Source organism: Terrapene carolina, unplaced genomic scaffold, assembly GCF_002925995.2.
Source record: "Terrapene carolina triunguis isolate 2854851 unplaced genomic scaffold, T_m_triunguis-2.0 Scaffold66, whole genome shotgun sequence".
Classification (NCBI taxonomy): Eukaryota; Metazoa; Chordata; order Testudines; family Emydidae; genus Terrapene; species Terrapene triunguis.
The window spans coordinates 2,943,945-2,971,833 of record NW_020664417.1 but is presented as its reverse complement, the minus strand read 5'-3'; the positions used below and the strand labels follow the sequence as shown (position 1 = coordinate 2,971,833).

The 27,889-nt window shown below is 39.7% G+C and overlaps 2 protein-coding genes and 1 long non-coding RNA gene across 3 annotated transcripts in view; 1 reads left to right on the top strand and 2 right to left on the bottom strand.

Moving 5' to 3' along the window:
- Positions 1–4,685, top strand: part of SEC24D (SEC24 homolog D, COPII coat complex component) — an 89,819-nt gene extending 85,134 nt beyond the window's left edge. The window contains exons 20-23 of the mRNA XM_026647797.2: positions 1,268–1,447; positions 2,772–2,963; positions 3,559–3,648; positions 4,518–4,685. Of these exons, the coding sequence (XP_026503582.1) occupies positions 1,268–1,447; positions 2,772–2,963; positions 3,559–3,648; positions 4,518–4,658 (603 nt within the window). The 3' untranslated portion in view covers positions 4,659–4,685. The remainder of the gene's footprint in view (positions 1–1,267; positions 1,448–2,771; positions 2,964–3,558; positions 3,649–4,517) is intronic.
- Positions 4,686–5,662: 977 nt separating this feature from the next.
- Positions 5,663–9,313, bottom strand: LOC113406009. The gene is made up of 4 exons (XR_003369613.2): positions 8,631–9,313; positions 7,946–7,990; positions 7,340–7,466; positions 5,663–6,342 (listed from the first exon to the last, which is right to left on the bottom strand). It is a non-coding gene; the product is annotated as an uncharacterized LOC113406009 (long non-coding RNA).
- A 12,461-nt stretch (positions 9,314–21,774) lies between these two features.
- METTL14 (methyltransferase like 14) overlaps positions 21,775–27,889 on the bottom strand; it is a 33,539-nt gene continuing 27,424 nt past the window's right edge. Inside the window, exons 10-11 of the mRNA XM_024213135.3 lie at positions 27,252–27,462; positions 21,775–23,491 (exon numbers count right to left, since the gene is read on the bottom strand). Of these exons, the coding sequence (XP_024068903.1) occupies positions 23,178–23,491; positions 27,252–27,462 (525 nt within the window). The 3' untranslated portion in view covers positions 21,775–23,177. The remainder of the gene's footprint in view (positions 23,492–27,251; positions 27,463–27,889) is intronic.

Genomic DNA, 27,889 nt, shown 5'->3' with positions numbered 1-27,889 from the left:
CCAACTTGCTCTTAAAATTCCCCAATGATGCCGATTCCACAGTCTCCCTAGGCAAGTTATTCCAGTGCTTAACCACTCTGACAGTTAGGAAGTTTTTCCTAATGTCCAACCTAAACTGCCCTTGCTGCAATTTAAGCCCATTGCTTCTTGTCCTATCCTCAGAGGTTAAGAACAATTCTTCTCCCTCCTCCTCATAACAACCTTTTATGTACTTGAACCTTTGATGTCCCCTCTCAGTCCTCTTTTTCAGACTAAACAAACCCATTTTTTTTTTTCAATCTTCCCTCATAGGTCATGTTTTATAGACCTTTAATCATTTTTGTTGCTCTTTTCTGGACTTTCTCCAATTTGTCCACATCTTTCCTGAAATGTGGCGCCCCGAACTGGACACAATACTCCAGTTGAGGCCTAATCAGGGTGTGTGAATCACTAATCACTACCTAATCAGTAGTGATTAGGCAGGACATGTGAGGCAGTTTGTTTGCTTTAAATGCTTTTTCTGTATAATAGTAGCTTCAGGATATCTATGCCTCTACAGCGTGGTCCAGTGGAGATGGCACAGAACTGGGAATTCGAGACATGGGTGACCTTAGGCAAGTCACTTAATAGGACTGTGCCTCAGTTTTCCCATCTAAAACTGGGTATTATATTATACTTCATCTCAGGGTTACATAATTAACATATCTTTGTTTCCTTCCTTGAGGTGGAACCTAGCAATTTAACTGACTGCTGATTACACTCAGTAATAAGTTTATAATTGTTGGTTTATTTAAAGCATTTATTCAGGTTAGGTAACTCAGTGCCCATTTATACATTAAGAGTGTTTGTAACCACGCTGGCGTTTTAAACTGATTTACAACAGGCTGATGTTTTATTCTGAGCATCACATTTTCATACAAGTATACCGAATACTGCATTCTGTGACCAAGTGCACATTAGAATAACATCCTGCTCATATTACCCACTCACCTTCTGGCCTGTTTGATTAATGTAATACTGTTCTACATCCTTCACTTACAAAATTATGGGGGGGGGGGGGGAAGCTGAAGTAACTTCTTCTGCATTTTGTTAGTGCTTATTTACTGATCCCAAATACTTCTTTGCAAGCAGCTGCTTCAAATAGTCCGGAGTCAGCTAGAATAGCACAAAAATTATATTTCATAAATGACATCTTAAAAAAATAAATGGTAAAAGATAGTATATGTAGAAGAAGCTTATAAATCCAATAGTAGATTGAGTATATTAAATAACAAGATTTGTCTTTCAGCTTATCCTTCCCGATGCGATGAAGGTGCTACCAGTTTATATTAATTGTTTATTAAAAAGTTGCGTGCTAGTTGGCAGACCAGAAATTCCAACAGATGAAAGAGCTTATCATAGGCAGTTGGTCATGTCTATGGATGTTGCTGACACCCAGTTGTTTTTCTATCCACAGCTTCTGCCAATTGTGAGTATACATTTGAAGTGAGTCTTTTCTAGTGGGGAAACACTATTTTTACAGGTTTTTCAGTAGAAGTGATAAGTGGCTCAGACATGCTGAATTAAATTGTCTGACCATGCATATGTGCACACATGCAGAGGGTTCTTTATATATTGGGTGATCCCATTTTGTAGAGGTACTTTCTTGCCTTTGTCTAGTCTTCAGCTGATCAAGCAGATTAAAATTTCAGTCAGTCAGATGAAAATGTCTTGAGAAAGTTACTGACCAGAAGAAATAACTACATAGCTATAAACTTCAGTCTCACTTCCTCAGTGCTATCTGTATATGCACAGATACAATCACTTTGGCCCAAATGTCTAGAGTAGATGCTCTTACTCCGCTCAATAGATTGTTTCCTTCATGCTAATTATTTCTTCTAAATGTCATGGTTCATTAACAGCTTTATTGGAATTTTAAAAAAATCCTGAATTAGAGGCAGTGAAAGATGACTATCATTCCACTTATGCACAGGACAGGTAGTTGTCTTTCAGAAAGAATTAATGATTAGTAAGGGTAGCTCAGTGGCTTAATAGAAAATAATTATATTAACAATTTATAAGACGTTTTTTCTCTTTTCACTTTGAATCTGAAAGCACTTTGTGTAGTCATCTTAATAGAAACTCAGTCAGTGTCCCCCTATTGTGTCCCTGAAACAGCAAGAGGAGAGAATCTCTCTTTAAAGATGCATTTCAAAACCATAAGAATAGAAGCTGTACTACCTACCCCTGTCTAAGCTGAAATTGACTAGATTATTTTTATGTAACGGGCAGCTCTACTCTGAAAAGTAGCTGCATTAGAAAAAGTGATTTCTTACCCAGCAAGATTTGCTTACTATGTGCATTCAAAGTAGTGCCTGCTTGCGTCAGTGACAATAAGTTTTTACCACTGTCAGCCCTGCAGAGGCAGTACAACTATGAGAGAGTGAGCTGGGTACTCTTCTTGCTTGCAAATCATTCACAGGATTGTTAACTAAATTCCAATCCAAACTGTGCAACCCAATTGTGTTTGATTAGACAGTCAGTTACACTAATGCGCATCGATGTAGTACAGGTATAATTTAGCAAACCCTTTGGCATGCAGAATCTTAGGGGAGGTGATGTGTGAGCTAGAAAGAACACAGCCTGACTTCAAAAACTTATGAATTGAGCAAATTTGGAAAGGAGTAATTGAGATGTAATAAATGTGTTATGACCCTAAAATGCCCTTTTTACACTTTTTCAGAGTATAACTCCCCATTAGCAATAGACCTTGAAGCTTCCTTGTGACATTCTTTTTTCCCCTTGTCATGCAGCACACTATGGATGTAAAGAGTGATGCTTTCCCCACTGCTGTCCGTTGCTCAGAGGAACGTCTGTCTGAAGGAGGGGTATTCTTCTTGGCAAACGGGCTAAATATGTTCTTGTGGCTGGGAGTCAGCGCCCCACCAGAGCTTATTCAAGGGATCTTTAATGTGCCATCCTTTGCACATCTCAGCACCGAGGCTGTGAGTATATTGTGGGCGAGAGGGGACTGGGCTGCAGAAAACTTGATTTCTATATAAGTGGGAAGCCATTCCAAACAAATAACAGTTACACAACTAACTTTGGATTGAAAGAAGAGCGTAGGTAGTTTAAGATTCTCTCTCTCTGTGCTGGTCACCCACTGAGGGCAGAGAGAGAATACTATGTGATTTAGGTTACCAGCAGCCACTGGACAGTTCACAAACACTTATGAATACATTTGATAAAATTGATTTCTAACCAAATAGTGATTAAGGCTCTAATTCAGTTGCTTTGTATTGTGTTGTCTTAGGAGCACCTGTTGGTTTTTCCCATTGGAAAACTGATATTTCATTGCAGGCATACAGTTATTCATCTCTGGCCACTGGTACATCTTCCTGTTTGAAATGGGAACTGGTTATGCCTTTCACCAGCTGCCAGTATAATTTTGTGGGATCTTGGAAAGCCTCTCCTACACAAAATATACACAGCACTCTTAATGTTTAGTCGCTAATGTTAGCATTGACTACTAATGATAGATATGTATAGAATCATGTATAGCCATGTAACCATTTCATCACCTCTTAATTCTGTTATTAGACACTACTCCCTGAAGTGGACAATCCCTATTCTAAGAAGCTCAGATCAATAATGGATTACATCCAGAGCAACAGACCTTACTCCATGAAGGTAGGAGAGAAAATGAATTAGTTTTTCCAAGTAACTCATCAAGTCAGATTCCTCTTGTCCATAAACAATATTTGTGCAATGCTGGCTTTGATTGGAAATTTATAACCTGTAATAAAGGGACACCTGTTCAGAAACCTTTATTGCTACATGGGCTTTTGACTTCAGCAGGCTCTGTATCAGTGGAAAGGCCTAGCCAGGCAGATTCCTTTGTCAAATCAGGGCCCAAATATGTTCAATTTATTTTTTCTTGCTGGATAAGAAATTGCAGCCATCTCCCAAAGGGCAGGCTTAACTCTGCTTCCACAGAAGTCCCTGGCTATTGATTTAAATAGGAGCAGAGTAAGGCAAATACTGCACGCTTATTTTATGCCACCATAAAGTAGTAAAAGCTTCAAGGTACGTAGCACAGTTCACTTACAGAAATTAAATCAGGGTGATGTTTGATTATGGGCTTGCTTTTGAATTGAACATAGATGCTGGTTATTTAGGGCAAGATTTTCAAAGACAGGGGCTTAAGCTGTTCCAAAATATTTACACATGCATCCAGAGTGTCTGCAGTACTGTCATACCTAGTCACTGAGGGTTCTTTGTTACATGCAAACTGAAGCTCATGTAGACATACCCATGCTAACTGATTTTAAGTTAGCTCACTTAAAATAGCAGTATGGGCTGCACTATGGCAGCCTGACTTCCCAGTGTACATATGTGCTTGTGCTGCTGCTAGCTAGATCTCCATGAGTTACAGACACTGCTGAAGTGAAGTAGTATACTTGGCAGTGCTCAGCTAAAGCACATAAAACTATTTCTCTGAAAATACAGTATCAACAAACCCTTGCTGTATCCTGAATAATCAGTATTTCTCATTTCAGCTGCTAATAGCAAAGCAACGAGAACAAGCAGAAATGCTTTTCCGACAATACCTGGTGGAAGACAAAAGTCTTTATGGAGGAGCTTCTTATGTTGATTTCCTATGCTGTGTCCATAAAGAGATCTGTCAGTTGCTCAACTAAAGGAAGCTTGACATATACTTCATCAGACAGTCATTCCTTCCATTTGGTGACTAACTCCACATAGTGTTTAACTAACCTTTTCCTATGCTATTTGTGTACAGTTTCTAACTTAGCGCTCACTTTCAGAGTATCTAGTTTACCTAGTAATATGTAGGAAATTCTGCACTCAGGTATAAATCTTTTGGGAGGGGCTTTAAAGAGTGCCTGTTTGACTATGGGTTACATTTCTTAAATATAATTCACAGAACATTTCAATGTTCTCAATTATCTAATCTATTCTTTTTGCTATTCATGTAAAGTATACTATAACGGAGGAAAAAACTAGTTTTACATTGTGATGTTTAATCAACTCCATGAAAAATTTGCAAGTAAATATCCAGTTTGCAATAACATTGTTCAAGTGGGCTTGCGTGGGGGCCTGTTCCTTTTCTGGTTGGGATCATTATATGGTCCCTTGTGTAAATCTGAATATCTACTGCTGCAGAGGCAAACTATCTAGGGCTAATTTTGGCTCAACTTCTACCTGTACCACAATGAAGCATGTTGTTCAGGCAGCTGGTCCATCTCCGGAAAAGTGCCCTTGATGAAATGCATTCATCCCTATCTCACACATCATGGCACTGTTAAAGAAAAGAAGTGTTACACACTGAACTACTTCTGTGTAACCAGCTGCAGAGCTATAAGCATGTGTACACATGCCAGTCCTGATCTCGAACAGCCTATATGCAAGACTGCAGCCCTCTTAAGACACTTCACTAAAATGTTTACCATGGGAGTGCAATAGTATTGGTGAGCTAGGCTAACTTTGCACATGATTGGGGTGAGGAGGGGAAGGCTTCAGCAATTACACAGGGTCACTACTGAAGTCTTGATAGTTTGTGGAGATGAACTGGCTCTGTATGTAAGTGAGGCAGAGTGCAATGGTCTGCCTCCATTGACTTACATCCATGTGTGGATAATCAAGGATACAGAAGTCTATCTACAACTGGTCCCATCTCTTTGGCCCATAGAAACTACAGTGAAAGAAGGGAAGGGCAGTAATAAGTACAACAAAAATTACCCTGGATGTGACTGCTACTGTCAGTCTTTTCTTTCGTAAATGACTCACTTTATATTTACTAGTGTGTCTTCAATACAATAGTAAATTTGGTCTACTTCCTATAAAAAAAAGTTTCTAATTCTGAAACCTTAACTATATTAATCAGAAATCAAATTCAGTATAGTCTGAATATTAATCCTTATTTACCAACTGGAATATTCATAACTTTTAACTTAAGAAAAATTTGCAATACAACTCTGGTCTGAGTATTTATCTTTTTGAAACTCCAAGGACTGTTTTTAATCAAAGGTCACATATGATGCTGGAAGCAACATTATTTATTTACATATTAGTTGTGTATTTCTGTGACCATCTAACTCAAATATATTAAGACAGTTATTGCTTTAAAAAAGCTAGATCACCGATTGATATTAAAGGCAGCGTTTGGAAGATTAAAAGGCAGTTTGCTTTAAGTGTTCTGTTGATTAGATTGTTAATGCATTCACACAAGACAAGAACATGATGATAAATCTCACCTGCAGAGCTTGTCCTGACAATTTAAGAGAATTTTGGAACTCTCTCTTCCCAAACACTGTGAAAGGAAAGCAACTAGTCCTCAAAGTGTAGAGGAGAAACTTCAGAAACCTGCAAAAAATTATGTGCCTTTTAAGAAATGTTTTAGCATGTCACATGAATTTGAAGATCAGGTAATGTTGTTGTTTAAAGTGGTTGCAAAGAGTTGAAAGCTCCCTTGATCAAGTGGGGGTACTACAAAATGACACTTCTAGACTAAATTCAACTGGGAACTAGAGCTGAGATTTCTTCACAGAGATAGATGGGAATTTATATGAACAATTTGTTGCCATTCCAATTCAGTGTACATTATGAATTACACCAGCAACTTTTTTAAAAATGTAAACAAATGTTTATTAAATATCATTACTATCTGTGTGTTAATGTTCATTCTTTGTCATATACTCAGTTAAGGATTTGGTTCAGCATGTGGGCTGAAAACACAATTAAGGGGCTTTGTTCCACTGGTAGTGTGCAAACCGTCTCATACAGCTATTGACAGTACAAGGGACTGGAGCTGTGGAAGTTTTTGTATGCCAGTACCTGAACTGGACTTTAGGTGTGATGGGAGAGGGAACTAAACTGGGCTCACTGTCACTGGTTATTAGTTTCAAGTATGGAAGAGTTTTGTAAAGACACCAGAAATTTGGTTGTGATGAGTCTTTCATCTCTGGTACCAGTTTCAGTCTAGTTCTAGGGAAGCAGTGACTGAAAATTACTGTCAGCTGCCAGCAGCCTCCATTCATGTTGCTGTATAGCACCATCTAGGTATTTATACTGCATTGCAGAAATTGCAAAGGCACTCAAGCCGTGGTCTAATACTGTTCCCATTAAAGTCAGTAAAGACAGACTTAATTTTTTGGTTCTAATAAATAGTTCCAAATGTTAGGGGTTTTCCTGGTACACACTTATTTCACTTTAGGATTTTATTGCCTTCTCACATACTCTGGCAACAATAGTTTCCTGACTTTGCAAATGCTTACACTAGGCAGAATTTGAACTTTTTTTCTAGCAGCACCAAAGTGTAGCAGATCCTTTTTGTCATAACAAAGAGACCCACTGCAAGTACCTGAATTTTGCATGTAAGTAAACAAAAGCAGCCGTGGTGTACTCTGCAGCAAGCTGGATCTACGTCCCTGGATTCTGGGGCAGTCTTTTGCAGCACACTGGAAGTCTTGTGGGAACTTCAGGGAGTTCTAAAAAAAAAAAAAAAAAATACAATCATAACAGTAATGCTTCTCTTTTGGTACTAAATTTAAGTGTTACATTAACAGTTTGGCATATTGAAGATGTATGTGCATCAAGTTTTCAGGATAGGGAAGCTGGGAACCCAGGAGAGCAGCAGTTTGACTGTGGAATGTTTCTGCAAAAGCTCAGAGAAAGTTAATACTGACATTTAAATTGTTGGCAAATTCATCTTAATGGATATTAACCCACATATGAAGCCAGTATAAAAGGATGTAGGGGGCACAGTTTAGTGGCTATGGTATTGGAGAAAGAGTCAAAGAGCTGGGTTCAATTCCTGGCTCAGCCACAGACTTCTTTGTGACCTGTGTCACTTACTCTATTACACATCAAGTTTCCCTCCTCTGTCAAGTGAATAAAAATCTTTCCCATTTCAGCAGATGTATTGGGAGACTCATAGATGCTACAGCAACAAGAGCCATATACTTACATAGACGATGCTGGTTCACTCCTCAGGTCCATGATTTCAGACTGTCTGCAGACAAAGGAAGAAAAAACTACTGCCAAAAGGGCTAAGATGTTCATATATCATATCATTAGGGATGGCCTGGGAGGGGGTGGGAAGCTTTGAGATGAAAGAGCACTTTATAAATGGAGAAAGTTATTTATAGTCTCTAACTACTCTGAGGTAGTAAATCCAGACACTGTGCATACACTATCAATAATGCATTTGGAACAGATCAGTCACATTGTATTAGAAGTAGCATCTTCAAATACCATCTTGCTTGTAAAAAGTTCATTTTACTGAAGTCACCATCACACAGAGTGGTGAACAAGGCCCTCAGCTCTGCCATGAATTCACAATATAGTATATTAACATAGGCAGTTGCAGACCAGTGGATGGTGGACTGCTGAGTCTCCTTATTCTTAGCTGATAAACTGCATGAAGGCACCTAAAAATGCATTATTTTCCTTAATAAACAATTGCTGCTGGTAGCTCAGGCATACTATGTGATCAGGCAGGATAGGGGAGGGGGCCACACAGTTCTCTATCAAAGAGGACCCACAAGGATTTTTTTTGAAGAGTTAGTGTTGTAGACTTTTTAAAAAATTCCTTTGTGTAAAGGCAGCCTGATGATATTTTAAAGCGAGAGGGGGAGAACCCACACACTTACCTTAGACATATCAAGTCTAGTCTTTCCAGACTTTGCTGCAGGTCAGTTTCGGTGTCTTGTGAGATCTCACTTTAACTGAAGGTGCTGGGATACTGAATGAGTCCTTTATCCAAAGTGGTCATTAGATGCTGTGTACAGACAGAGAACATCTATTTAATTCAAAAACTGGAGCTAACCAATGTAAACATTGATTACCCTCTTCCCATCTCATTTGCTTAACTTTCATTCTCTTGTGATATCATTTCACTAGTTCTGTAGTCCCCAGAGAGTATTTCAGACTGAACAAGACCTGAGTTTAAAGAAGACCAGCAAATTTGTTTAGTTTTTTATATAAAAGAATACAAGCCCAATTCCTATCTTTTAGGATGGTTCACCGTATGAAAACAAGTTTGAGAATCCCTCTGTCCTATGTTAATATTGATAACCCCACATCCCCAAAAAGTGTTTATCCTTAGTCACAGACACTACCAGAAATATAGAGTCAAGTTCTGTGGGTTCCGGTTTTAGCTATAACTAGTCAACAACTGAACTGAGACAGAGCAATGGCTAATGGACAGGACCCTAGACTAAATTCACTAACACATACTGTTAAATGGGCTCAGATCTTCATATAGTATCATTAGGGATGATTTGTCTCTGCCAAAAGGCCTTGAGAGAGAGGCAGCTTTGAAATGTAACCTTCATTTATATAGTGCTCTCATTTATAGTTCCTGTAACTAGACTAAGGTAGTAAATCCTCATGCTGTGCATATACAATATCAGTATCACACGTGGAACAGAACAGTAACGTTCTAATACTCGCTTTGTTATCTGACATAGGGAAAGTCACCACACCTTTGCCTCAGCCCTTCCTACCTTTTGTTTTGTCTATGAAGATTGAATAAACTTTGACACAGGAGCTGTTTACAGCATCTAGCATAATGTTCTCCCAATCTTATTTTGACCATTTGGTGCCACTTAATGCACCAAAGTTATCTGTAAAGGTGAGGACAACTCAAAAGTGATAAAGTGTAACTGAAGTTTCACTTCTATTCCACTAGGTGGTGTTACTGCCTAATCTACTGTGCAAAGCTCACAAGATAAAAAAAGAGAAACCGTTTCCTTAGCTGCCTTACCATTTCAAGAATCACGTTTCAATTCTAGGTTTTATTACTTTATACAGAATTGCTCTCTAGACAAGACATTTGGTTTGTTTTACCTTAATGAAAGCTACTAAAAGGCTGTACACCGGGCTATTTCATTCAAACACTTCTCTATTTATGAAACAAAAAGGCATGTAGCCTAGTCTATCCTAATCTAATACATTGACAAGTTCCATGCAATTGCTTTCAGTACACTAACTACTTACTTAGACAAACCTTCACGTTTTCCCCAAGTTAAATCTTGATTTTTTTTAAAAAAATTCAATATTGGGAGCTCATTTGCACCAAGGATATTTCAGATGGCTAATACATAAATTGTTTAGGTTTTATATAGATAAAGCCACCGGCTTCTGTGAATTAGTCTGAAATGGCAGTTCAGTGGGTGTATCTGTCTGGCCTGCCACCATCACTACCACAACAGCAGCTACAAGGCCAATATTCTTCAGTTCAATGCATGAAGGAGCCTCAATTATTGTCTAATAAAAGCAAACTCTACAGAACTTTTTATTTGACATTAGGGGCTATATGGCCATTGTAGTTTGCACTTGTGCAACAATCATTTGTAAAATAAAATATTTGCATAGGCAAAAGTAGCTGTAGTCATAGCCATAGCCTGCTTCTCTTATTGAAAGGCAGTGGGAGGTTTGCAAGTGAGTTCAAGAGAAGCAGAATTGGATCCAGCATTTGTCTGATTTATGTGCACAAACTTTTTTGCCCATGAGAGTATCATTTCTATGTGGGAGCTGGGTTCTGGCTCGTTTGGTAAGTAAAGAGAAAACAGACAAATCTTCATCTAAGAATGACTTAAGATTTGACAGAGCAAAATAGGAAAGACAAGCAGAAATACATTTTAAATAGGAAGAGATCTTTAAGGGGGGGGACGTGTTTACATGCACCAGATATTAATTCCACTCTTTTTTGAACAGTACTTATGTAGGGCATGTCTATACTAGAAACATAAGTCAACCTATAGTAGGTCAACTTACAGCCACCACAGTAATTGCTGCAGTGGTGCATGTCCACACACTGTCCTTGGATCTGTGGTGCGCATCCTCACTAGGAGCACTTCCACTAACCTAAAAGGGACAGTGTGGGGAGCTGAGAGCCCTGTGTCTCAGGTCCACTGGCAGCTCCCTGCCAGGAGCCTGGCTCCCCACAGGCTCCCAGTGGGCTCTCCTGCCTGATCCCTGCCAGGAGCCATGCAGCCTTGTCAGTTTCACAGCTTCAAGACAGAGTCATGAAATTGACAAGACAGCCAAGGTTCCCAGCTGGGAGCAGGAGAGTGAAGGGGAGAGAAGCTGCCTGGGCTTCTCCTCCCTGCTCCCAGCCAAGAGCAGGGTCCAGCTGCCCAGCTCTCCAGGGAAGTGGGAGGCAGCTGGGCTCTAGCTGCTAGGCTTTCTTGTCAATCTCACAGCTCCTGCTGTGAGATTGACAAGACAGCCAACAGCCCAAGTAGCGCAGTGTCTACACAGACACTGTGTCATCCTAACTACACCGACATAAGCCCTACGCCTCTCGTGGAGGTCTAGTAGTAAGGCACTTACATCGGCAGGAGCAAGGCTGTACTGTAGACACTGACAATTAGGTTGATGTAAGCTGCCTTACGTCAACCTAACTGTGTAGTGTAGATCAGGCCTCAGTCACCTCTCAGCCCTTGTCTACAGACAGAAGTTGTACTGCTTTAACTGCACCAGTATAGGTAAAGTAATACAATACCTCCTAGAGTGGACACAGTTGTATTGATTTAAAAGTGCTTATATCTGTATAGCTGATTTTCACAGGGGAAGGGGAATAAGGGGATATATCACTGTACCTTTTTACGACTACAACCTCTATGGTGGATACATAACTATATCAGGTAAAAAAAACCCCACACTCAACAGTTAATACTGGTACAAAAACTGTATAGACCAGGCCTAAGTTTAAAATAATTTACATAGCACTAAGTCTACACACCCCTTTACAAATAGAGTAAGACATGTTCTGATCCCCAAATAAGTTTAAAATCTAAACAAAACAAGACTGGTTAACAGGTCATAGAAGGGAAGGTGTGGGATTATAAGTAGAAGAGGGAGGTGGGATTGCTTGAAGAGAAGCTGTGAAGGAGGAGAAAGGGCATGTGTGGTGGACGAGGACAGGGACTGTTCCCAGCGTAGGAGACATGAGATCATACTTTCTCCATATGAAAGCAACGTTTCACAATATGTCTCATAAAATCCTAATATATTTCAAAATAGGGCGGGGCTCTCATTGGACCAGTAATACACCTTTCATCACTATCTTGCACAGTAAAAGAACAAGGATGTGATGCTGATACAGGACTTGATCTGGCAAGATATTCAGCACTCTGGCCCTGATCCAGCAAAGCACTTAACCACATGCATAATTCCATTGAAGTCAATGGGACTGTTCATGTACTTCAGGTTAAGCACGTGGCTGATTGCTCAGCATCCTGCAGATTCAAGCCCAAAGAAAGACACACATGCTGTAGCTAAACTTGTCTATGCCACAATTTGGTGTTCATAAAAGCAGCCAGTGTACTGGTTATAACACTCCTCAGGAAATGAAGCTTGAGTATGCTAAATACTGCCAAAAACATTCTGAATACCTTGTTTTCTGTGCCTGCAGTATCAATTCAATTAATCTTTGTAAAGTATTTTGTTAATGCGAAGCATTACTCAGAATTCAAGTGGAATTCTCTCAATCGGAAGTGACAGCATTATATGGGTATTCAAGCCTTTCATTAAAGAATGTACAAGAAAAAACATTTCATGTTTCATCATAGAGCATACATGTCTATACTTGTCTCCCGTCCTCCACACCCATCATGGGAAAGACTTGTTGACAATGTAAGGAATGATGGAGAATAGACTCTTCCTATTAAAATCTGTACCTCATCTTATTACATATGCTGTGCTAGCCAGACACTTTCCATCAGCCAAATTTTTATGAACCTTCTCACCAGCGCAAACATTTTCAGAGCAAACATTTATGCACGCCATAACTCAGGGAAGTGGACAAGAAGGTAGAATGAAAAAGATGGCTGTGGAGGAACTGAATTACTGGGAAGAAGTTTTCCTTTGTATATAACAGTTCCCCTATCCTAATAATTACAAAAGAAGCCTATTATATAATGTTGACATAGTAGCAGATAAGATTTACTTACCTTTAAACTTAATGGTCAAAACATTCTTCTGCCAAGCAAGCATACAACCACTAAAGACAAATGCAGTTTTTAATGTAAAACAAAACATGGAAGAAACCTTTGACAGAAGGTCTATTTTGCTAAGATGTGGATTTTTCTCCTGGGTAAGAAAAAAAGCAAAACCCCATAAGTTGTGAACAAAAGATGCTATGGACCAACCCCTATAACAAACATTAGTCTACTATACCATGGCTTTATCAGCAGGTCCAAAGTGGTTTTCAAAGCACTAGAACCTTCCAAGTCACACCTATGCTTTTAACTCACCTGTATCTTGCACAGTACAGCTTCCACTGTAGAAAGAACCTGAGTCATGTCAACTAGAACACTAGTCTTCTCAGGCAAAGTGGATGAAGAAAGCAAAGCAGCGTTGAGCTGGGATAGACTACTGGGGTGAACAAAACCCCACCCCTAAAGAGACTGTAGTTAATGGTCAGATCAGCAACCCAAGACAGCTGAAGTCAAAAATAAGATTTTAAGAGGCCTCTGCATACCCACTGTATGAATTACGGATAGATAGCCCATTTAGTAAGGTCCCTGGTGATTGAAGTGGCATAAATCTAAATGCTAAGGAACTCTTGTTTTTACCTCCTAATGAACCTGTCCAGAGCTGAAGAAAAGTCTAGGATATCGCATAGAACAGCTCTTGCCCACGCAGTCCCTTACATACATAAGAATGGCCATACTGGGTCAGACCAAAGGTCCATCTAGCCCAGTATCCTGGCTTCTAAGAGGGGCCAATGCCAGGTGCCCCAGAGGGAATGAACAGAACAGGTAATCATCAAGTGATCCATCCCCTGTCGCTCATTCCCAGCTTCTGGCTAACAGAGGCTAGGGACACCATCCCTGTCCATCCTGGCTAACAGCCATTGATGGATCTATCCTCCATGAACTTTAGTTCTTTTTTTAAACCCTGTTATAGTCTTGGCCTTCACAACATTCTCTGGCAAGGAGTTCCACTGGTTGACTGTGCGTTGTGTGAAAAAAATACTTTCTTTTGTTTGTTTTAAACCTGCTGCCTATTAATTTAATTTAGTGACCCCTAGTTCTTGTGTTATGAGGCATAAATAACACTTCCTTATTTACTTCCTCCACACCAGTCACGATTTTATAGACCTCTATCATATCCCCCCTTAGTCGTCTCTTTTCCAAGCTGAAAAGTCCCAGTCTTAATAATCTCTCCTCATATAGCAGCCGTTCCATACCCCTAATCATGGAATGGCGGCCGTATGAGGAGAGATTAATAAGACTTGATCAGATGCACTAAACCTTAAAGAAACTGGGCTAAGTGGGTCTATTTAAAAAGTTTACATTAGGCTGTCCTGACATTCCCTTGGAACCTCAATATTCAAGGGAGGGGGGGAAAATCCTTACCTTGCTCCAGAAGGGGACCAAAAATGCATCCAGCCCCTGGCAACGTAGGCCCAGAACTGGGGTATTGGGCCATGGTAAGCTTTACAGTTGTTCACCAATTGATGGAACAAAGCCATATATGCTCATCATATATCCAGGTGAAACCTGTGGATACTGTTCTTTAATATAGCACTGAACAGCCACAAAAGCTACATTAAAAGAAGGTTAAAGCTGCAAAGTCAAGTACTCAGAAGTTAGGCAGTGCCAGAATTAAGACTGCCTGTGGAACCTAAACTTGGCCCCTTCTTGTGTGTGAGCATTATGATAATCTATAATTACAGGATCACACTCTTCCCCTGGCCCCCCAGGACTCCTGCCTCATTCCAGTGCCCAGCACGAACAGTGTTCAATTAATGGGTTATTATCCAGCGTTTCTTTTTATCCTCGTCATTCACAGTGTGTGGCCCCAGGCCTTATGTATTACACACCATCCAAGCCCTGCACTGAATACAAAGTTATTAATTTCCTCATAGGCTGTTCTATGGTATCTTAGTTCTTTATGAACCATTACTGAATTTATCTTCACCACACACACTCCTCTGAGGTTAGGTGCTTTGTGGTAAATAATACTTAAAAGTATTTTTAAGAAAAAGCAAAAGTTGTAAAAATAGTGTTTTAAATTGTTGAAAGTCAAGTCATTAAAGCAAACTTTTCCTAAAACAACATCTTGGGGAATCCCCCTTGTTAACAAAATACCAACTTAATACAAGGCTGCTATCACATTGACAGTAAAAAAAAAAAAAAAATCTCAAACCACCAAAACAGAGGGCTCTTTCAACACCAAACTTGAATTATTTATTTTTTTTAAGTTTTGTTTTTGCCCAACTTTGGGTGTTGCAAATAACTCACGAATGCAAATGTGGTTCTGAAAGAACATCATTTTGTGATTCTTTTTAAAGGAGACAACAAGACACTTGAGGAAAACAATTCCATCAGGGCTACAAGTGAGCAAGTTTAACCACTAATGCATAAAATTTTCATGGTTTTTATAAATGTACAGCTTTAACTATACAAGCAGCAAAAAAGGGGGAATGTTTTTTCCATCTTTGCCCATTCTGGGCAAACAGCCAAAAAAGTGATAAAAGCTCGTTTGTTCTAAAACATCCTACAGACATATAACAGCTGCAGCTCTACGTTTTGGTTTAGCTACAAATAAAGTGAGTTGTAAGTTCTTCGCTTTGTTAACATCTGGAAAGTTTAATATGTAATCAAGTAAGACTTGTAAACACCAACTTTGAGATAAGGAATTTGCAAACCTTAAAATATAACCAAGTACTCCCCCCACCCCTTTTCCTTTATACAGTTAAGGTTTTTCTTTATAAATATGATTTTAGAAACAAATATCCAATCCTAGGCAAAATTAGTCCATAAAAAAAAAAGAGGGATTATGTTCTGGTTACTGGGCCGACAAATTTTCATTAATTGTTAGCTCAACTGTAAAAAGTACATCGAAGTTCATAAGATGTTACAATAACATATAATAACTTGCTTTCCATTAACAGTTGTTAAGTTGCTTTCAATAATGTTATAAACAGGCACAGGAGAACCAGACAGACTAAATTAGTTTCAACAAAAACGGCCACATTGATAATTATGCTTAAAATTATGCTTACTAAAAACAGGAGATGTGGAACCAGAAATTAATGAACCAAAATTGGTGCGGCAGGTATTAGGCCTAATCAGGAGACAAAATAATGAGGTGAGCTGTTCAATCTGCCATTCGTTTTGTTGGTCCTTAAAGAAAGAGACTTGGAGAGGGTGGGGACAGACAGAGGCTACTGGAATGAGCTTCACCATCACGGCTATCACCCACACCGTCTCCCTTCTTCATCCCTATCCTAAGGAATGCCCTGACCAGATCAGGCCAGACGCAGGGATCCAGATGACATGGCCATCCCTACCAGCTCCAGCAGAGTCCCCAAACACCATCTGAAATGAAATGGGATCAGTCTAACAGCAGCAGCAGCAGCTCCTGTCCATCTCAATTAACTTCTCTTTTCCCCAAAAGGACAATTATGATCTTTAATACCATCTAAGAAACTGTCAGACAAGGGTTTATTTTTCCCTTATAACTCTCTCCAGCTAAAGGGAAAAGGGACAAGAAAGGTTGTTAAAATGAAAGCCTTACCTAATACTTTACATGTCAGATGCTTTAAACTGTTTTTCCTCCTTCTCGATCTGTAATAAAAAGTTAAAAGGATTTGTAATGGTTGCTTTGCCATAGTATTGGACAGGCTGAGGTCTCTGTATACGAAACTCTAGACCTCGTTTAATGCTGGACAGTGACGAAGTTATGTTAACACTTTTGACCTATTTATTTTATCTAAATTCATACAACAGGTGGTATTATCCCCATTTTACACATGGGATATGGAGGCACAGAGATTAAAGCCAAAATTGCCAGAAGCATCGATTTGGGTACTCAATCTGGGAAGCCCTGGGCCTGGTTTTTCAGTGTACTTAGCATTTTATACGTTCAGAGTAAAGCTCACTGACCTCAGTGGCAGTTGGAGCATTCACTGCTGATACAAATCGGTCCTCAGGGTTCGGTACCCAGAAAATAAGGAACTAACTGTGGTTGCCTGGGAACATTTTGGTTTAGGACATATGCCCAGCACCACATAAGAACTCTGTGGTAGAAGCAGGGATAAAACCCACTTCTTTGGGGCAGCATTCAACTGCTTGAAGCACAAAACTACCTTTTCTCTTCCTACCGGACCCCTGCCTCATTTTCCACACTTTCCAACTTTCACAATTAATGAGGTAGGGGTCCTACAGATCCCTTATTTACTGCTCGACTCATTCACTCCCAGAGCACAGTCCATCCTTTTCACTGAATGAGGCAGGAGTCCGGTGGAAAAAACAGTATGTGACCATGTAATTAAAGACTGTGTCATAATGCATACACAGAAGACGTCACTCTAAAGGTTACACAGGGAACCTAATTTTGGCATTTCCTAACTTCTGAGTGTTTGGCTTTACAAACCTAAATGTTTTAGCAGAGTATCGCTGAAATAGCTTCCTACATTTTAAAAATGTAAATGAAAAAAAAAAGTGGCATCCTGTGCAGACATACTGAACACCCCACATGGGTCACCAGCAGGGTTAGGAACTTTAAATCTATACCAGTCCTCTGCCACCTGAATTAATGAAGTATCTTCTATGTGTACCCGCCATTAGAGTGGGATGGAAACATACGTTACCAGTGGGTTCCACACCTGTTTGCTAGACAGCAAAAGAATGTTGAGACTCAGGAAAAATGGGTTCCTTTCCAGGTCCTGTAGGGGAGTGTGCTTTAGTGGTTACAGACCCTTCCGCCCCATCCCTCTCCTTCTCCCTTTCTGCTCCTACCCACCTTACTCCCCAATTTTCCCCGTGACTATCCCTCCAAGCTCCTACTCATCACCCCCATGCCTTACTCCTGCTCTGCTACAGTCCCTGCCATTCCTATTCTCCCCCCCCTCAGTTCTCTCCCTTTTGTTTCTATTCCCCTCTGCTCCTGTCACTTCCCTTTCCAGCACCTGTCCCTGAATTCCACCTCCTGCCAGCTTCTACCCTTGTCTGTCCTCCACCCCTCACCTTTCTACAGTCAAGTCAGGCCAACTCCTCCTCCTCACTAACCACACACACAGTAGGGAAGGCATTGAGCGCACAGGAAAAAAAAAGTTTCCATGTTCTCCCTCTAGCAGAACAATTGCAAAGAAAGTCCTATTCAACCACTGCAGCCCTGGGATGGAGCATGTTCAATCACTCTATAGGGAAGGCACATGCGCAGTCCAACTGGCATGTAGAAGCTGTGAGGGGCTGGAGCATGCTTCAGAGAATTTAGCTGTCAAATCTCTAATAAGTCTCTACTGAACACATACAGATTTTTCAAAGGCCACATGAAAACATTTCTGTAACAGATGGGCAAACGGACATCCCACCCTGACACATTTCAAGTCTTTGGTTCCACAGAATGGAGTTGTGAGAGGTTCTCAACAAAGCAGATGGGAATTTTCAGCCCTAACAGTTTAACTTTGGCAAAGTTATATGTAACTGCAAACAAGATCTTACAATAGAAAACGCTGGCCAAGCTTAACTATAGGTGTCACTAAAATACCATGTACCACCAAAAATAATCAGACTAATAAAAGCCCACTTATACTTCAGAGAGACCAGGTAACTTTCTCAACATTTTAAACCCGCTTTAATAGGCTCTTCTATATCTTTTTGATTGTAATTAAAACTCCAGATCCTTACTAAAATATCCTACCTGGCTAAAATTTGGTGCAGTTTCTCAGCATACAAACCTTTTTTTTTTTTTTAAACAGTTGTTACTATATACAAAAATAGGTGGTGTCATTTATTAAGTGCTTTTATTTACTCTAATTATCCCTATGAGAATACATCATAATGGGTCAAAAAAGGATAAAGCGGACAGGCAGATGCTTGTACCATAACAAAATGAAGACTTTCAGGGTGTTCTTGATACAATCATGAATGGACATTTCCTATCCCCTAGCCAGTTTTCATAACATTGTAATTAATCCTTTGAAATTAAATGTCCCTAAAGCCAATGGAAGAATCTTGATGAATTAATTTCTTCATTGGGATCCAATGTGGTTGCTAGTGAAACAAACAAACAAACAAACAGATGTATTCACTGCAGTTGGATCGAATGCCACGTAACCCTCTCAAGTGTATTCAAAGTTACCTTAAAGATAGGATCAGACTCCAGTCCCTTGAAAGGAACATGATTACATTAACAATGTTTGGATCTTAAAGAACCAAAATGCTTCAAAACTTTAGAGGTTTTTTGAAAGCTGGAAAGTAATAAACAAACCCCAAAAGGTCAAGACTGGCGAGCACATGTTCCTAGTTAAAGGTAGTAGTACCCTGCACATAAAAGGTTCCAGGTGCATAACAGATTGGAATAAGTATTAGGGGCAGAGGATACAATCTCTCTTTAAATGTGCTATTGTCCATTTCACAAACTTAAATCTTATTTCAGCAGTTTTAGATTTTTAAGTTTTCACTTGACTGTGTACATGAGGTTCCTGTTATTCTTGTTTATAATGATATAACTATGAAGAGAGACAAGAACCCCTTGTCACAGAATACGCCTTCTAACTCCTACATATGGGCTGAGAAAAAGCCAACCAATCCTAGTCCAAGTTCAAAGAGCTGGTATGTCTACAGAGCTCTCTGCACTGTGGCTGGTCCATGGAACTCTCTCACCACCTGCACTAGGACTGGCCAAAGACTGTTCTTCCATTGGTGCATTTACTTGACGTACATCAACATAAATTGAAGTTATATTGACAAAATGATGACTAAGACCTTCCTACAAGCCTCAAATTCCTACAAATGTCTTCCACCCACCAGTACCTGCACATAAAGTACCAAAAAGACGTATCCTAAGTTTCCACAAGTACTAGAACCTTTCGAAGATCTCTAGCAATCACTGTAGAAATACATAAATTGTGTTAGATATGTGGCCTACAAAGGGTGCTAAGTCATACGTAACCAGGCTGTGCTAATGGTATACTATTTCATGGAAAGACATTCTGAAAACATTTTCCATTTTTTCAAACAATTTAACAGTACATATAACATTTCAGCAAATTTATTACAAGTGACAGCATATGTGAGCGAAAGACTCATAATGGCTAGATTTACACAGAACAATTTGCAGTCGACTGATGTTTTAAAATTCTTTTGAAGCAGTACGTTTAGCTGTCCCAGGCGGCTAGCCCGTGTAATTGTCAAATCCTTCACTTACTGCACAAATAGAACTTTGAAGATCATACTTTACAAGTAACTTCCTGAACAGACAGACATGACAAGAACTAAGCAGCTATACTAAAACAGGCTGCAGAAATAAGGTGGCATTAAGCATTTGATAACATTTGAAATGGAGAACTTTCTGTTTCGTTCTGTCTTCAAGAATGGGAAGTGCTCAAATTAGCGAAATATGTTAGATAAAAGACTCACCTGATAGCCAATTATGGATGAGTGTAATTATCACCCCTCTCCTGTGAAAATGCTCCTATCAAGAGACTGGATGGCCATTAGTAATAGGATACAAAGCCTTTCCTCTCAGAATACAAGTGCAAGTGTGGCCCAGGTCAGGAGTAATCAGAAGTTACCAAATGGTGGCAATTTTTATAGCCTATCTGGAAAGAATATAACCTCACTTCTGTTTCCCATGAACGGAGGTCATCACCACAAAGCTCTAATGAGCTGCATATGTTGTCAGTCAAGGATAGACCAAATATGGATAATGTGCTACCTTGTCACGTGGAGACGCAGTCTCTCAGTATCAGTGCTGACACAACAGGGCACACAGCCCTAGTGTACCTCTGAAGTACAGAAAACTGCCCAGGATGACATTCAAGAATCCATATTTCCTGAGAGTCAACATCATCAGTTAACAAGGAGCAAGTTGTTTGTCAATGTGTAATGAGACTTTCATTGGCATCAATGGGAGCAGTGTGCATCCAAAGGCAGTTAAAGCCTTAAGAGCGATTGGCAGACATTTATTGCTTTCCCATCTTAAGCAGTTTTCCCAACTCTGCCATTCTGAACTAAAGCAAGATATCCCAGTTCTCCTTTAAGAGTTATTTTTAGGTTAGAGTGCAGTATCGAGGATTCAATGTTCCTTTCATATTTGATGCCAGAATACTTGTTCTTCAATTGTAGAGAAAGCGTGTGTGAGGAAGAAGAATCAGAGGAAGAAAGCACTGGGTTAATATCACTTTCCTCCTCACATTTACAGAAGCTGTTTTCAGTGGCATGGCAGTGCCATCTGTAATGCTGAGCATGTACAATATTCACTACTAAAACAACACAGGATGAGCACAATATAATCGGGAAAAATAAGAACCATTCCAAGGTTGTGGCACACCACTATTAAGCATTCTGGGCTTGTTCCAGATGCAATCCGCTACAAGCATCACTGATGTTCAAATGAACTACTGATATTCTAGAAAATCAAGGATTCAAGGACCTCAACTGAACCAACTTCTACTTCGAGTCACTCCTCAGTTTTGCAGACGTGACACAGGTAGAAGTACAATGTATATAATGGAGAGATTTATTCACTCATCACCAATTGTCATTTACAGTTACTAAAATCAGAGTCTGGTAAACTGTCCAAATTATAAAGGGGGGTGGTGGAAGCGGAAATATATATGTGTGTGTGTGTGTGTGTGTGTGTTTAAAAAAAAAAACATTAAGCGAAACAATGATGAAGATTTCATCCATTAACACAATAGGAACCTGTGTTCCTTTACAAAGGAAAGCTGAATTGTCTAAGCAGAAAACCAACTAAATAGAAACTTTAAAGGCAAGTTGAAGAATGAATAAAACCTGCATTTAAATGAAACCAAATAATTCTAGAAAATATTAGGAAAGATGTTTATCAAAAACAATACTGAAAGAAATTTCATTATTCACCATTTTACAGGACATTCATTTAAAAGTTCAGTAGATAAATAGTACAAGAGTCCTAGGGCCAAATTCTAGTCTCAATGAAATCCATAGCAAAATCCCCTGGACTTCAGTGGGGCCAGGATTTGTTCATATGCATCAAGTACTGTACAAATGATTTACAGAGCTGGCTTTTCTAAAACCAAATACCACACAGTTACAATAAAGGTGAATCACTTTCTCTTTCAAAGTTGTATTCTGAAGCTGATTTTCTATAAGACATTCTCATCCCCACATCACTTACTATGCAAAGCTTAAACACAATTTTTCAGTCACTGAGCATTGTGTTTGCAGGTGGAGTTTATCCAGATTTCTCTGGAAGCACTTTTTCCTCTTTATGGCTTTCTCCCCTTTCCCCAAATACTACCTCCATTGGGGCTGTTTCATTATTCATACTGCACTTATTTTGTAATAAACTTGGCTTTCCCTAGTCATGAATAAGACAGTTAACAGGCAATGGGCAAAATTCTTTACTTTAAAACAATGCATGTCTACGTAAACAAAAGTTCTAGATCAAATATGGATGACTGCCACTTTTTGCTTTCCGTGAAGCATTACAAGTGACAACATAAAATTGTTTCTGGTTTTTCAGTCCAAACATCAAAGATAAAAATGTTTTAAATATATTTGACAAGTCAAAAATAAAACTACTACAAAACTACTCCCAGGAATGACTGGGAATTTAAAACAAATAGAAAAAAATAGAGCTCTATTTATTCAATATTACTCCTCTGTTTAGTTATGAATATAGGGGAGGAAGAAATAAATGCTATTATAGACACACCATTTTTCCTTCCGTAAATACAATGCAAGTCTGTATTATCATCATGCAAATTCAAATTGCATCTCTGAGTCCTGACCCATCATATTGACCACGGAAAGAAACTGATACCTACACAAAAGGGAAGGGGGGGATTTGTTCAGCGTTTATAGGGAAACGTTAAAGAAAAAAGCTGAAAGAGTTTTTTTTTTTTTTTAAGTTGGAAAAGATCAGAGCAAGTGACTCCTCTTCAAATCCTAATCACAGCTTGGGGAGCCTAACCCCTTCTGATGTTCCCAGTCTGCTCTGACCGCCTTCCTGGTGAATGAAAGCTGCCAGAGGCTTTTTAGCTCATTGCCATTACGTGCTGAATCAAACCTGCCAAGTAAGGTGATGTGCCAGATGTGGGCAGGTAAAGTATCTGGAACTGCTTGCAGAAAGCACAATCAATTAAAAAAAGTCCCCGGAATGACTCATCTCGGTGGAAACAAGACTAAAAAAAGATATGGAGAAGAAGAGGCATAGGACCAGAGGGAGAACTAATGACTGAAACGTAATCAGCGTGGGGGGAAGCCTCCCCTGTGGGTTCCTCCGCGGCCCCCTCTGAATCCACCCCTTTCGCCCCGGAAATTAGTTCTATTCCTCTCTCTGCCTCTCTCTCCCCGGCCAGCTGAAGTCCCGCCTCTTCCTCCTCCTCTAGGAGCTCCACCTCCTCGGTCCGACTTGGATTTTGGAGGTGGTGACTTAGGTCGAAGTCGCTCAATCTCTTCTGTACAACCAGTCAGATGGGAATTTGGAGCAGTGAAGTAGGAGGCATAGGTTTCTGCATTAAAGTTACTGTTTGTGAGGGTGGGTCCCACAGTCAGCCAGCCTAAAGAAAATTAGAAGATAAAAAGTTAGCAAGAGCAGCAAACTGAATTTTATGCTTTAAGGACAAACTCATTTTTTCTTAACATCTTCATGTGGATGTTGGCTAAAGCTCTGAGATGATAGCAATGTTTTCTGAAAAACCGTTTTGTTAGGTCTATAAGAAGAAGCCAACAATGAACCCTTCTAAAAAAAAGGAAGTGCATGGGAAAGTTGCCAACTTGTGGAAATGTGAACATTTCAGTTTGAAATTTACACTGGGTTGAGTGACAAGGCAGGTGAGGTAATATCTTTTATTAGACCAAGTTCTACTAGTGAGAGAGACAAGCTTTCGAGATCCACAGAGCTCTTCTCTTTCATCAACAGAAATTGATCCAATAAAAAATATTACCTCACCCACGTTGTTTCTCTCCTATCCTGGGACAAATACAGCTACAGCAACACTGCAAACAACTTGGTTGAGCGGGCATGTATGTGAATGCGTAGTCCTTAAGTTGACTAGTTTACATAAGAATGAAAATACCATTCAGGGAAAATGAAGTTACCAGAAAGATATTCAGGTTTAAGTGTGTACTGTACCTCATGACACTATATAAGTGGTCCAGTACTTTACCCACTGAAGAGAATTCCTGGAAATTGAACTTCCAGTTATATATCACTTACTAATGAGAAAGACAGGGTTTAGTGGACTGAGTGCTAGCAACAAGGAACAAATTAAAATCCAGGCTCTAATACTAACTTCCTGACCTTTGCCAGGGTCAGCTAAAACTTTGCATCACTCCCCCCAGCTCCCAACTTTAAAATAGGGAATAAAAATACTGGGTTAGATTTACATCCATCAGTGTTGTGAGGATTTGTCAGCAGTTGTTTGCAAAGCATTCTGAAGATGAAAAATGCTACTTAAGTGCTAATCATCACTGACGAGCAAAAGTGTGCTCTGCCAACTTTTGCCATTGCCTGAACAAACAAAAGAGAGGGGCCACTGTTATTCTACTGAGCTAATCATATTGTAATTAAGCGTACAATACAGTTCCAAAGAACATGAGGGCTTGTCACTAGCTTAAAATACAGAAGCAGCCCAGTAGGTGAATATAACATGAGATTAACAAAGTTATGTGAATCTCTGCAGTACAGTCAAAAGAAGCCTCAAGGGTGAAATGTTCTCTCTCCCTCAAAGACATGTAAAAAATGAAATTAAGACCGAGAACACCATCTTGAGAACAGTGGAAGGTTGACTAGATATAACAGAAGCTGGTTAGTTATATATGTAACATGTTACTGGAGAAGCCAGACTACACTTTTGGAGTGTAATGTTTGCAGTTGTGGTATCATTCTCCTTCCCATCCCAAATGGACTAATTTTGTTTATAATATAAGCAAGCCTTAGCGCTCTTACAAATTGCAAGGCATAACATGTCTGCGTAGTGTAATGCACTTCCCTAGTTTAGTCAAAATTAGTTACTCCCATTTACTGCAACACATTGTTTTAATAAGAAAGCTACTTAAAGAGACCATAGCAATTGAGATCGCAGCTTTGGAAGTTCCCTCGCAAATATGCATTTTCTTTTTAATAAATGTGTTACAACCCTGAACATGTTTAATATCCAAAGCTCATACTAATGGGATACACAATCTTAGCACAGTCATTAACCAGGGGATGACATTCAGTGAGAGTAACAGCCTGAGTCAGCTGATTTTAACTATCTTAAGAATTGCCAGATGGCAACCATTCTCTGGCAACTACAATGCTTTTTTAAAACCAAATAAAGTTAGATTGCCAAAATCCACTTTGTATTAGGCCCTATAAGGTTAAAATAGCATCTACTAGTATTGCAAAACTTGGTAACAAGTGTGCATGAGAATGAATTCTATTCTAAATCAATATGTTTTTCCTAGTGAAACTGCATTTCATACAGGAAAGCGATGAAGGGAAGGGCCCATGACAGAAGAAATGTGCAACACTTTAGACTGAAAGTAACCTCAGAAGGTCTGATGCATGCACTGGTACCTTCTAGACTAGGCAAGCAGTGGACATTGTAGTTTTAGACTTGGAGCCAATAAAGGGAAGTGTCAAATTGCTGGCAATGCCATTCAAGCTCACATGGCTATTCAAGGTAAAATAGTTTTCAGGAAAGAAGCCACACATAGGTCATGATTCTGACAAGGTGTAAAAGGCCATCATAGCAGTCAAAGTATTTTATCTGACATTAGGTCAGCAATAACGAGGAAGAAAATTTAGAGCTGACGAGGACGTCTGATGTATGATAAAAGAAAGGCATTTCTCTCCCTCTAAAAGCAACGGCTGCCATAGACTTTCCAGATTCAGCTGCTTTTTAACGATTGCTTGGCTGGTGATGTGGGAGGAAATCTGTTCTTAATTTACTTGAAATCTATCACCTGACCTGGCACACATCTGTCTAAAAAGCTCTTTAGGGTATTCACACAGATTAGAATTTATAACCAACAGTGAGTGTTATTTTCTGCCTTGCACATGATAAAGACATTCACTTTCCAAAGCTGCTATGGAGTTTGCTCTATTTCTTTTTTGAAATGAAGTCTGACAACAGAGGAATGACATATCAAAATGGCTTTAAAAGGTATAACGTGTTTTGGTTTTCCAACTGAGAGCCTGAGCAGTTTAAGCACAGACACATTATACTAAACAGTTAGTTGAAAAAAAGCTTGTAAACCTGGAGTTATGGCATTTTGTTCATTTTTAAAAGTAGACAAATATCTGTACATTTATAAAAGACAACTTACTAGTAAGCAGTGCTAAGCTGGATTCTTGGTCTGTCGCTGTACCCCTCACTGGTAGACACATGAGCAGCAGCAGCAGTTATAACCCTAGAAACAGAATAACCTCCATACACCACTCCAGCAAGGGAGGGGAAGGTACATCCCTTTGTTTGTGTGTATACTGTTCCATCTATAGATACACACCCTAATCTGCTTGCAAGTGCCTCTCCTATTCTGATCAGTAGGGGAAGGGGGGAGAGGGGTGCAATAGCCCACGACTAAGGCCTTGGTTACCCTCAGGACTTCACAGCGCTGCCATGGCAGCGCTGTGAAGTGCAAGTGTAGTCGCGCCGCCAGCTCTGCGAGAGAGCTCTCGCAGAGCTGTATGTACTCCACCTCTCCGAGGGGAAAAGCTTGCAGCCCTGCGAGCGAGCGTGCAGCGCTGCAGGCACTGATTACACTGGTGCTTTACAGCACTGTACTCGCTGCGCTCGGGGGGGAGGGGGGGGGCGTTTTCACACCCCTGAGCGCAGCAAGTTGCAGCGCTGTACAGCGCCAGTGTAGCCAAGGCCTAATACTAGGGCACAATTCCTATGCTTCTTCACTGCTGGCAGAGTTCCCCAAACATGGCAAGTGGTGGAATTATTCCCCCCACCCCCACTCCACAGCGACCAGAGTGGAAGTCTTGTTTGCAAGGTGGAAGTCCTCTCCCAATGGATCCCTATGTCCTCCTGCTGGATGAGCTCCATGTTGGAATCACCACCAAGAAATTTACTGTTGTCCACATGGCTTCTTTCAGTCAGATAAGGATTACTGAAATCCCTTTTATTGGACTCTTTAACGTTAACATGATGTCTGAGACTAGTACAGACCTTGGCAATATAAATGTACATTAGACTAAATTCTATTTTGTGTCAATGTTTTCTCTCTGAACTCATGAAATTCCATCTTATATGGAAGTTATGAAGGGAAGGGACAATTGGATTAAGTGCATTTTCACCTATTTCATAAAATAAATAGAACATCTACCTGGTCGGATTGTACTATCTCTTCCAAAAAGATGAAGGCGTCTTCTTCCAAGGCAGAAGTGTTCAATGATGTGAAAAATCTCTACAGGTTTTTCTATGTTGCCAATCTCAGGCTCTTCTGTGATAATTAAGTCAATATCAACATTAGCATGGATGAAGTCACCATCTGTACTGCGGCGGACTGTTCCTTTAATACCCATAAGGCAGTGTTCCTAGACAGAACAAAAAAAATTATGGAGGGTGTGTCATCCTGAAAAATTCTAAAGCCCATTACAAACTACATATGTACAATGCAATCATCTCTGGATTTTGAGAACTGACTAGTGCACAGCACAATAAAGTGTAAAAAATGTTCTAGCAAAAGCCACATGGCAAACTTCTATCTTTATGATAATTATATAGGACTGACCCAATATGAACTGTTTTTAAGGTCTTATCCAAAAGAATGGAACAAACAGCAAAGGTGCCAAAAATCCTTCTAAAACAATGAGAAAAGAGATCCTAATTTAAAGAGTTTCTGATTGTGGTCCATTTTCTGAAAGTCACACAGTGCTGCAAATCAAATTATTCAGGGTCTGAAATAGGAATTTATTATGGATTCTAAAACTGTTTCAGATTACTACTAAAAGGGCAGAATCA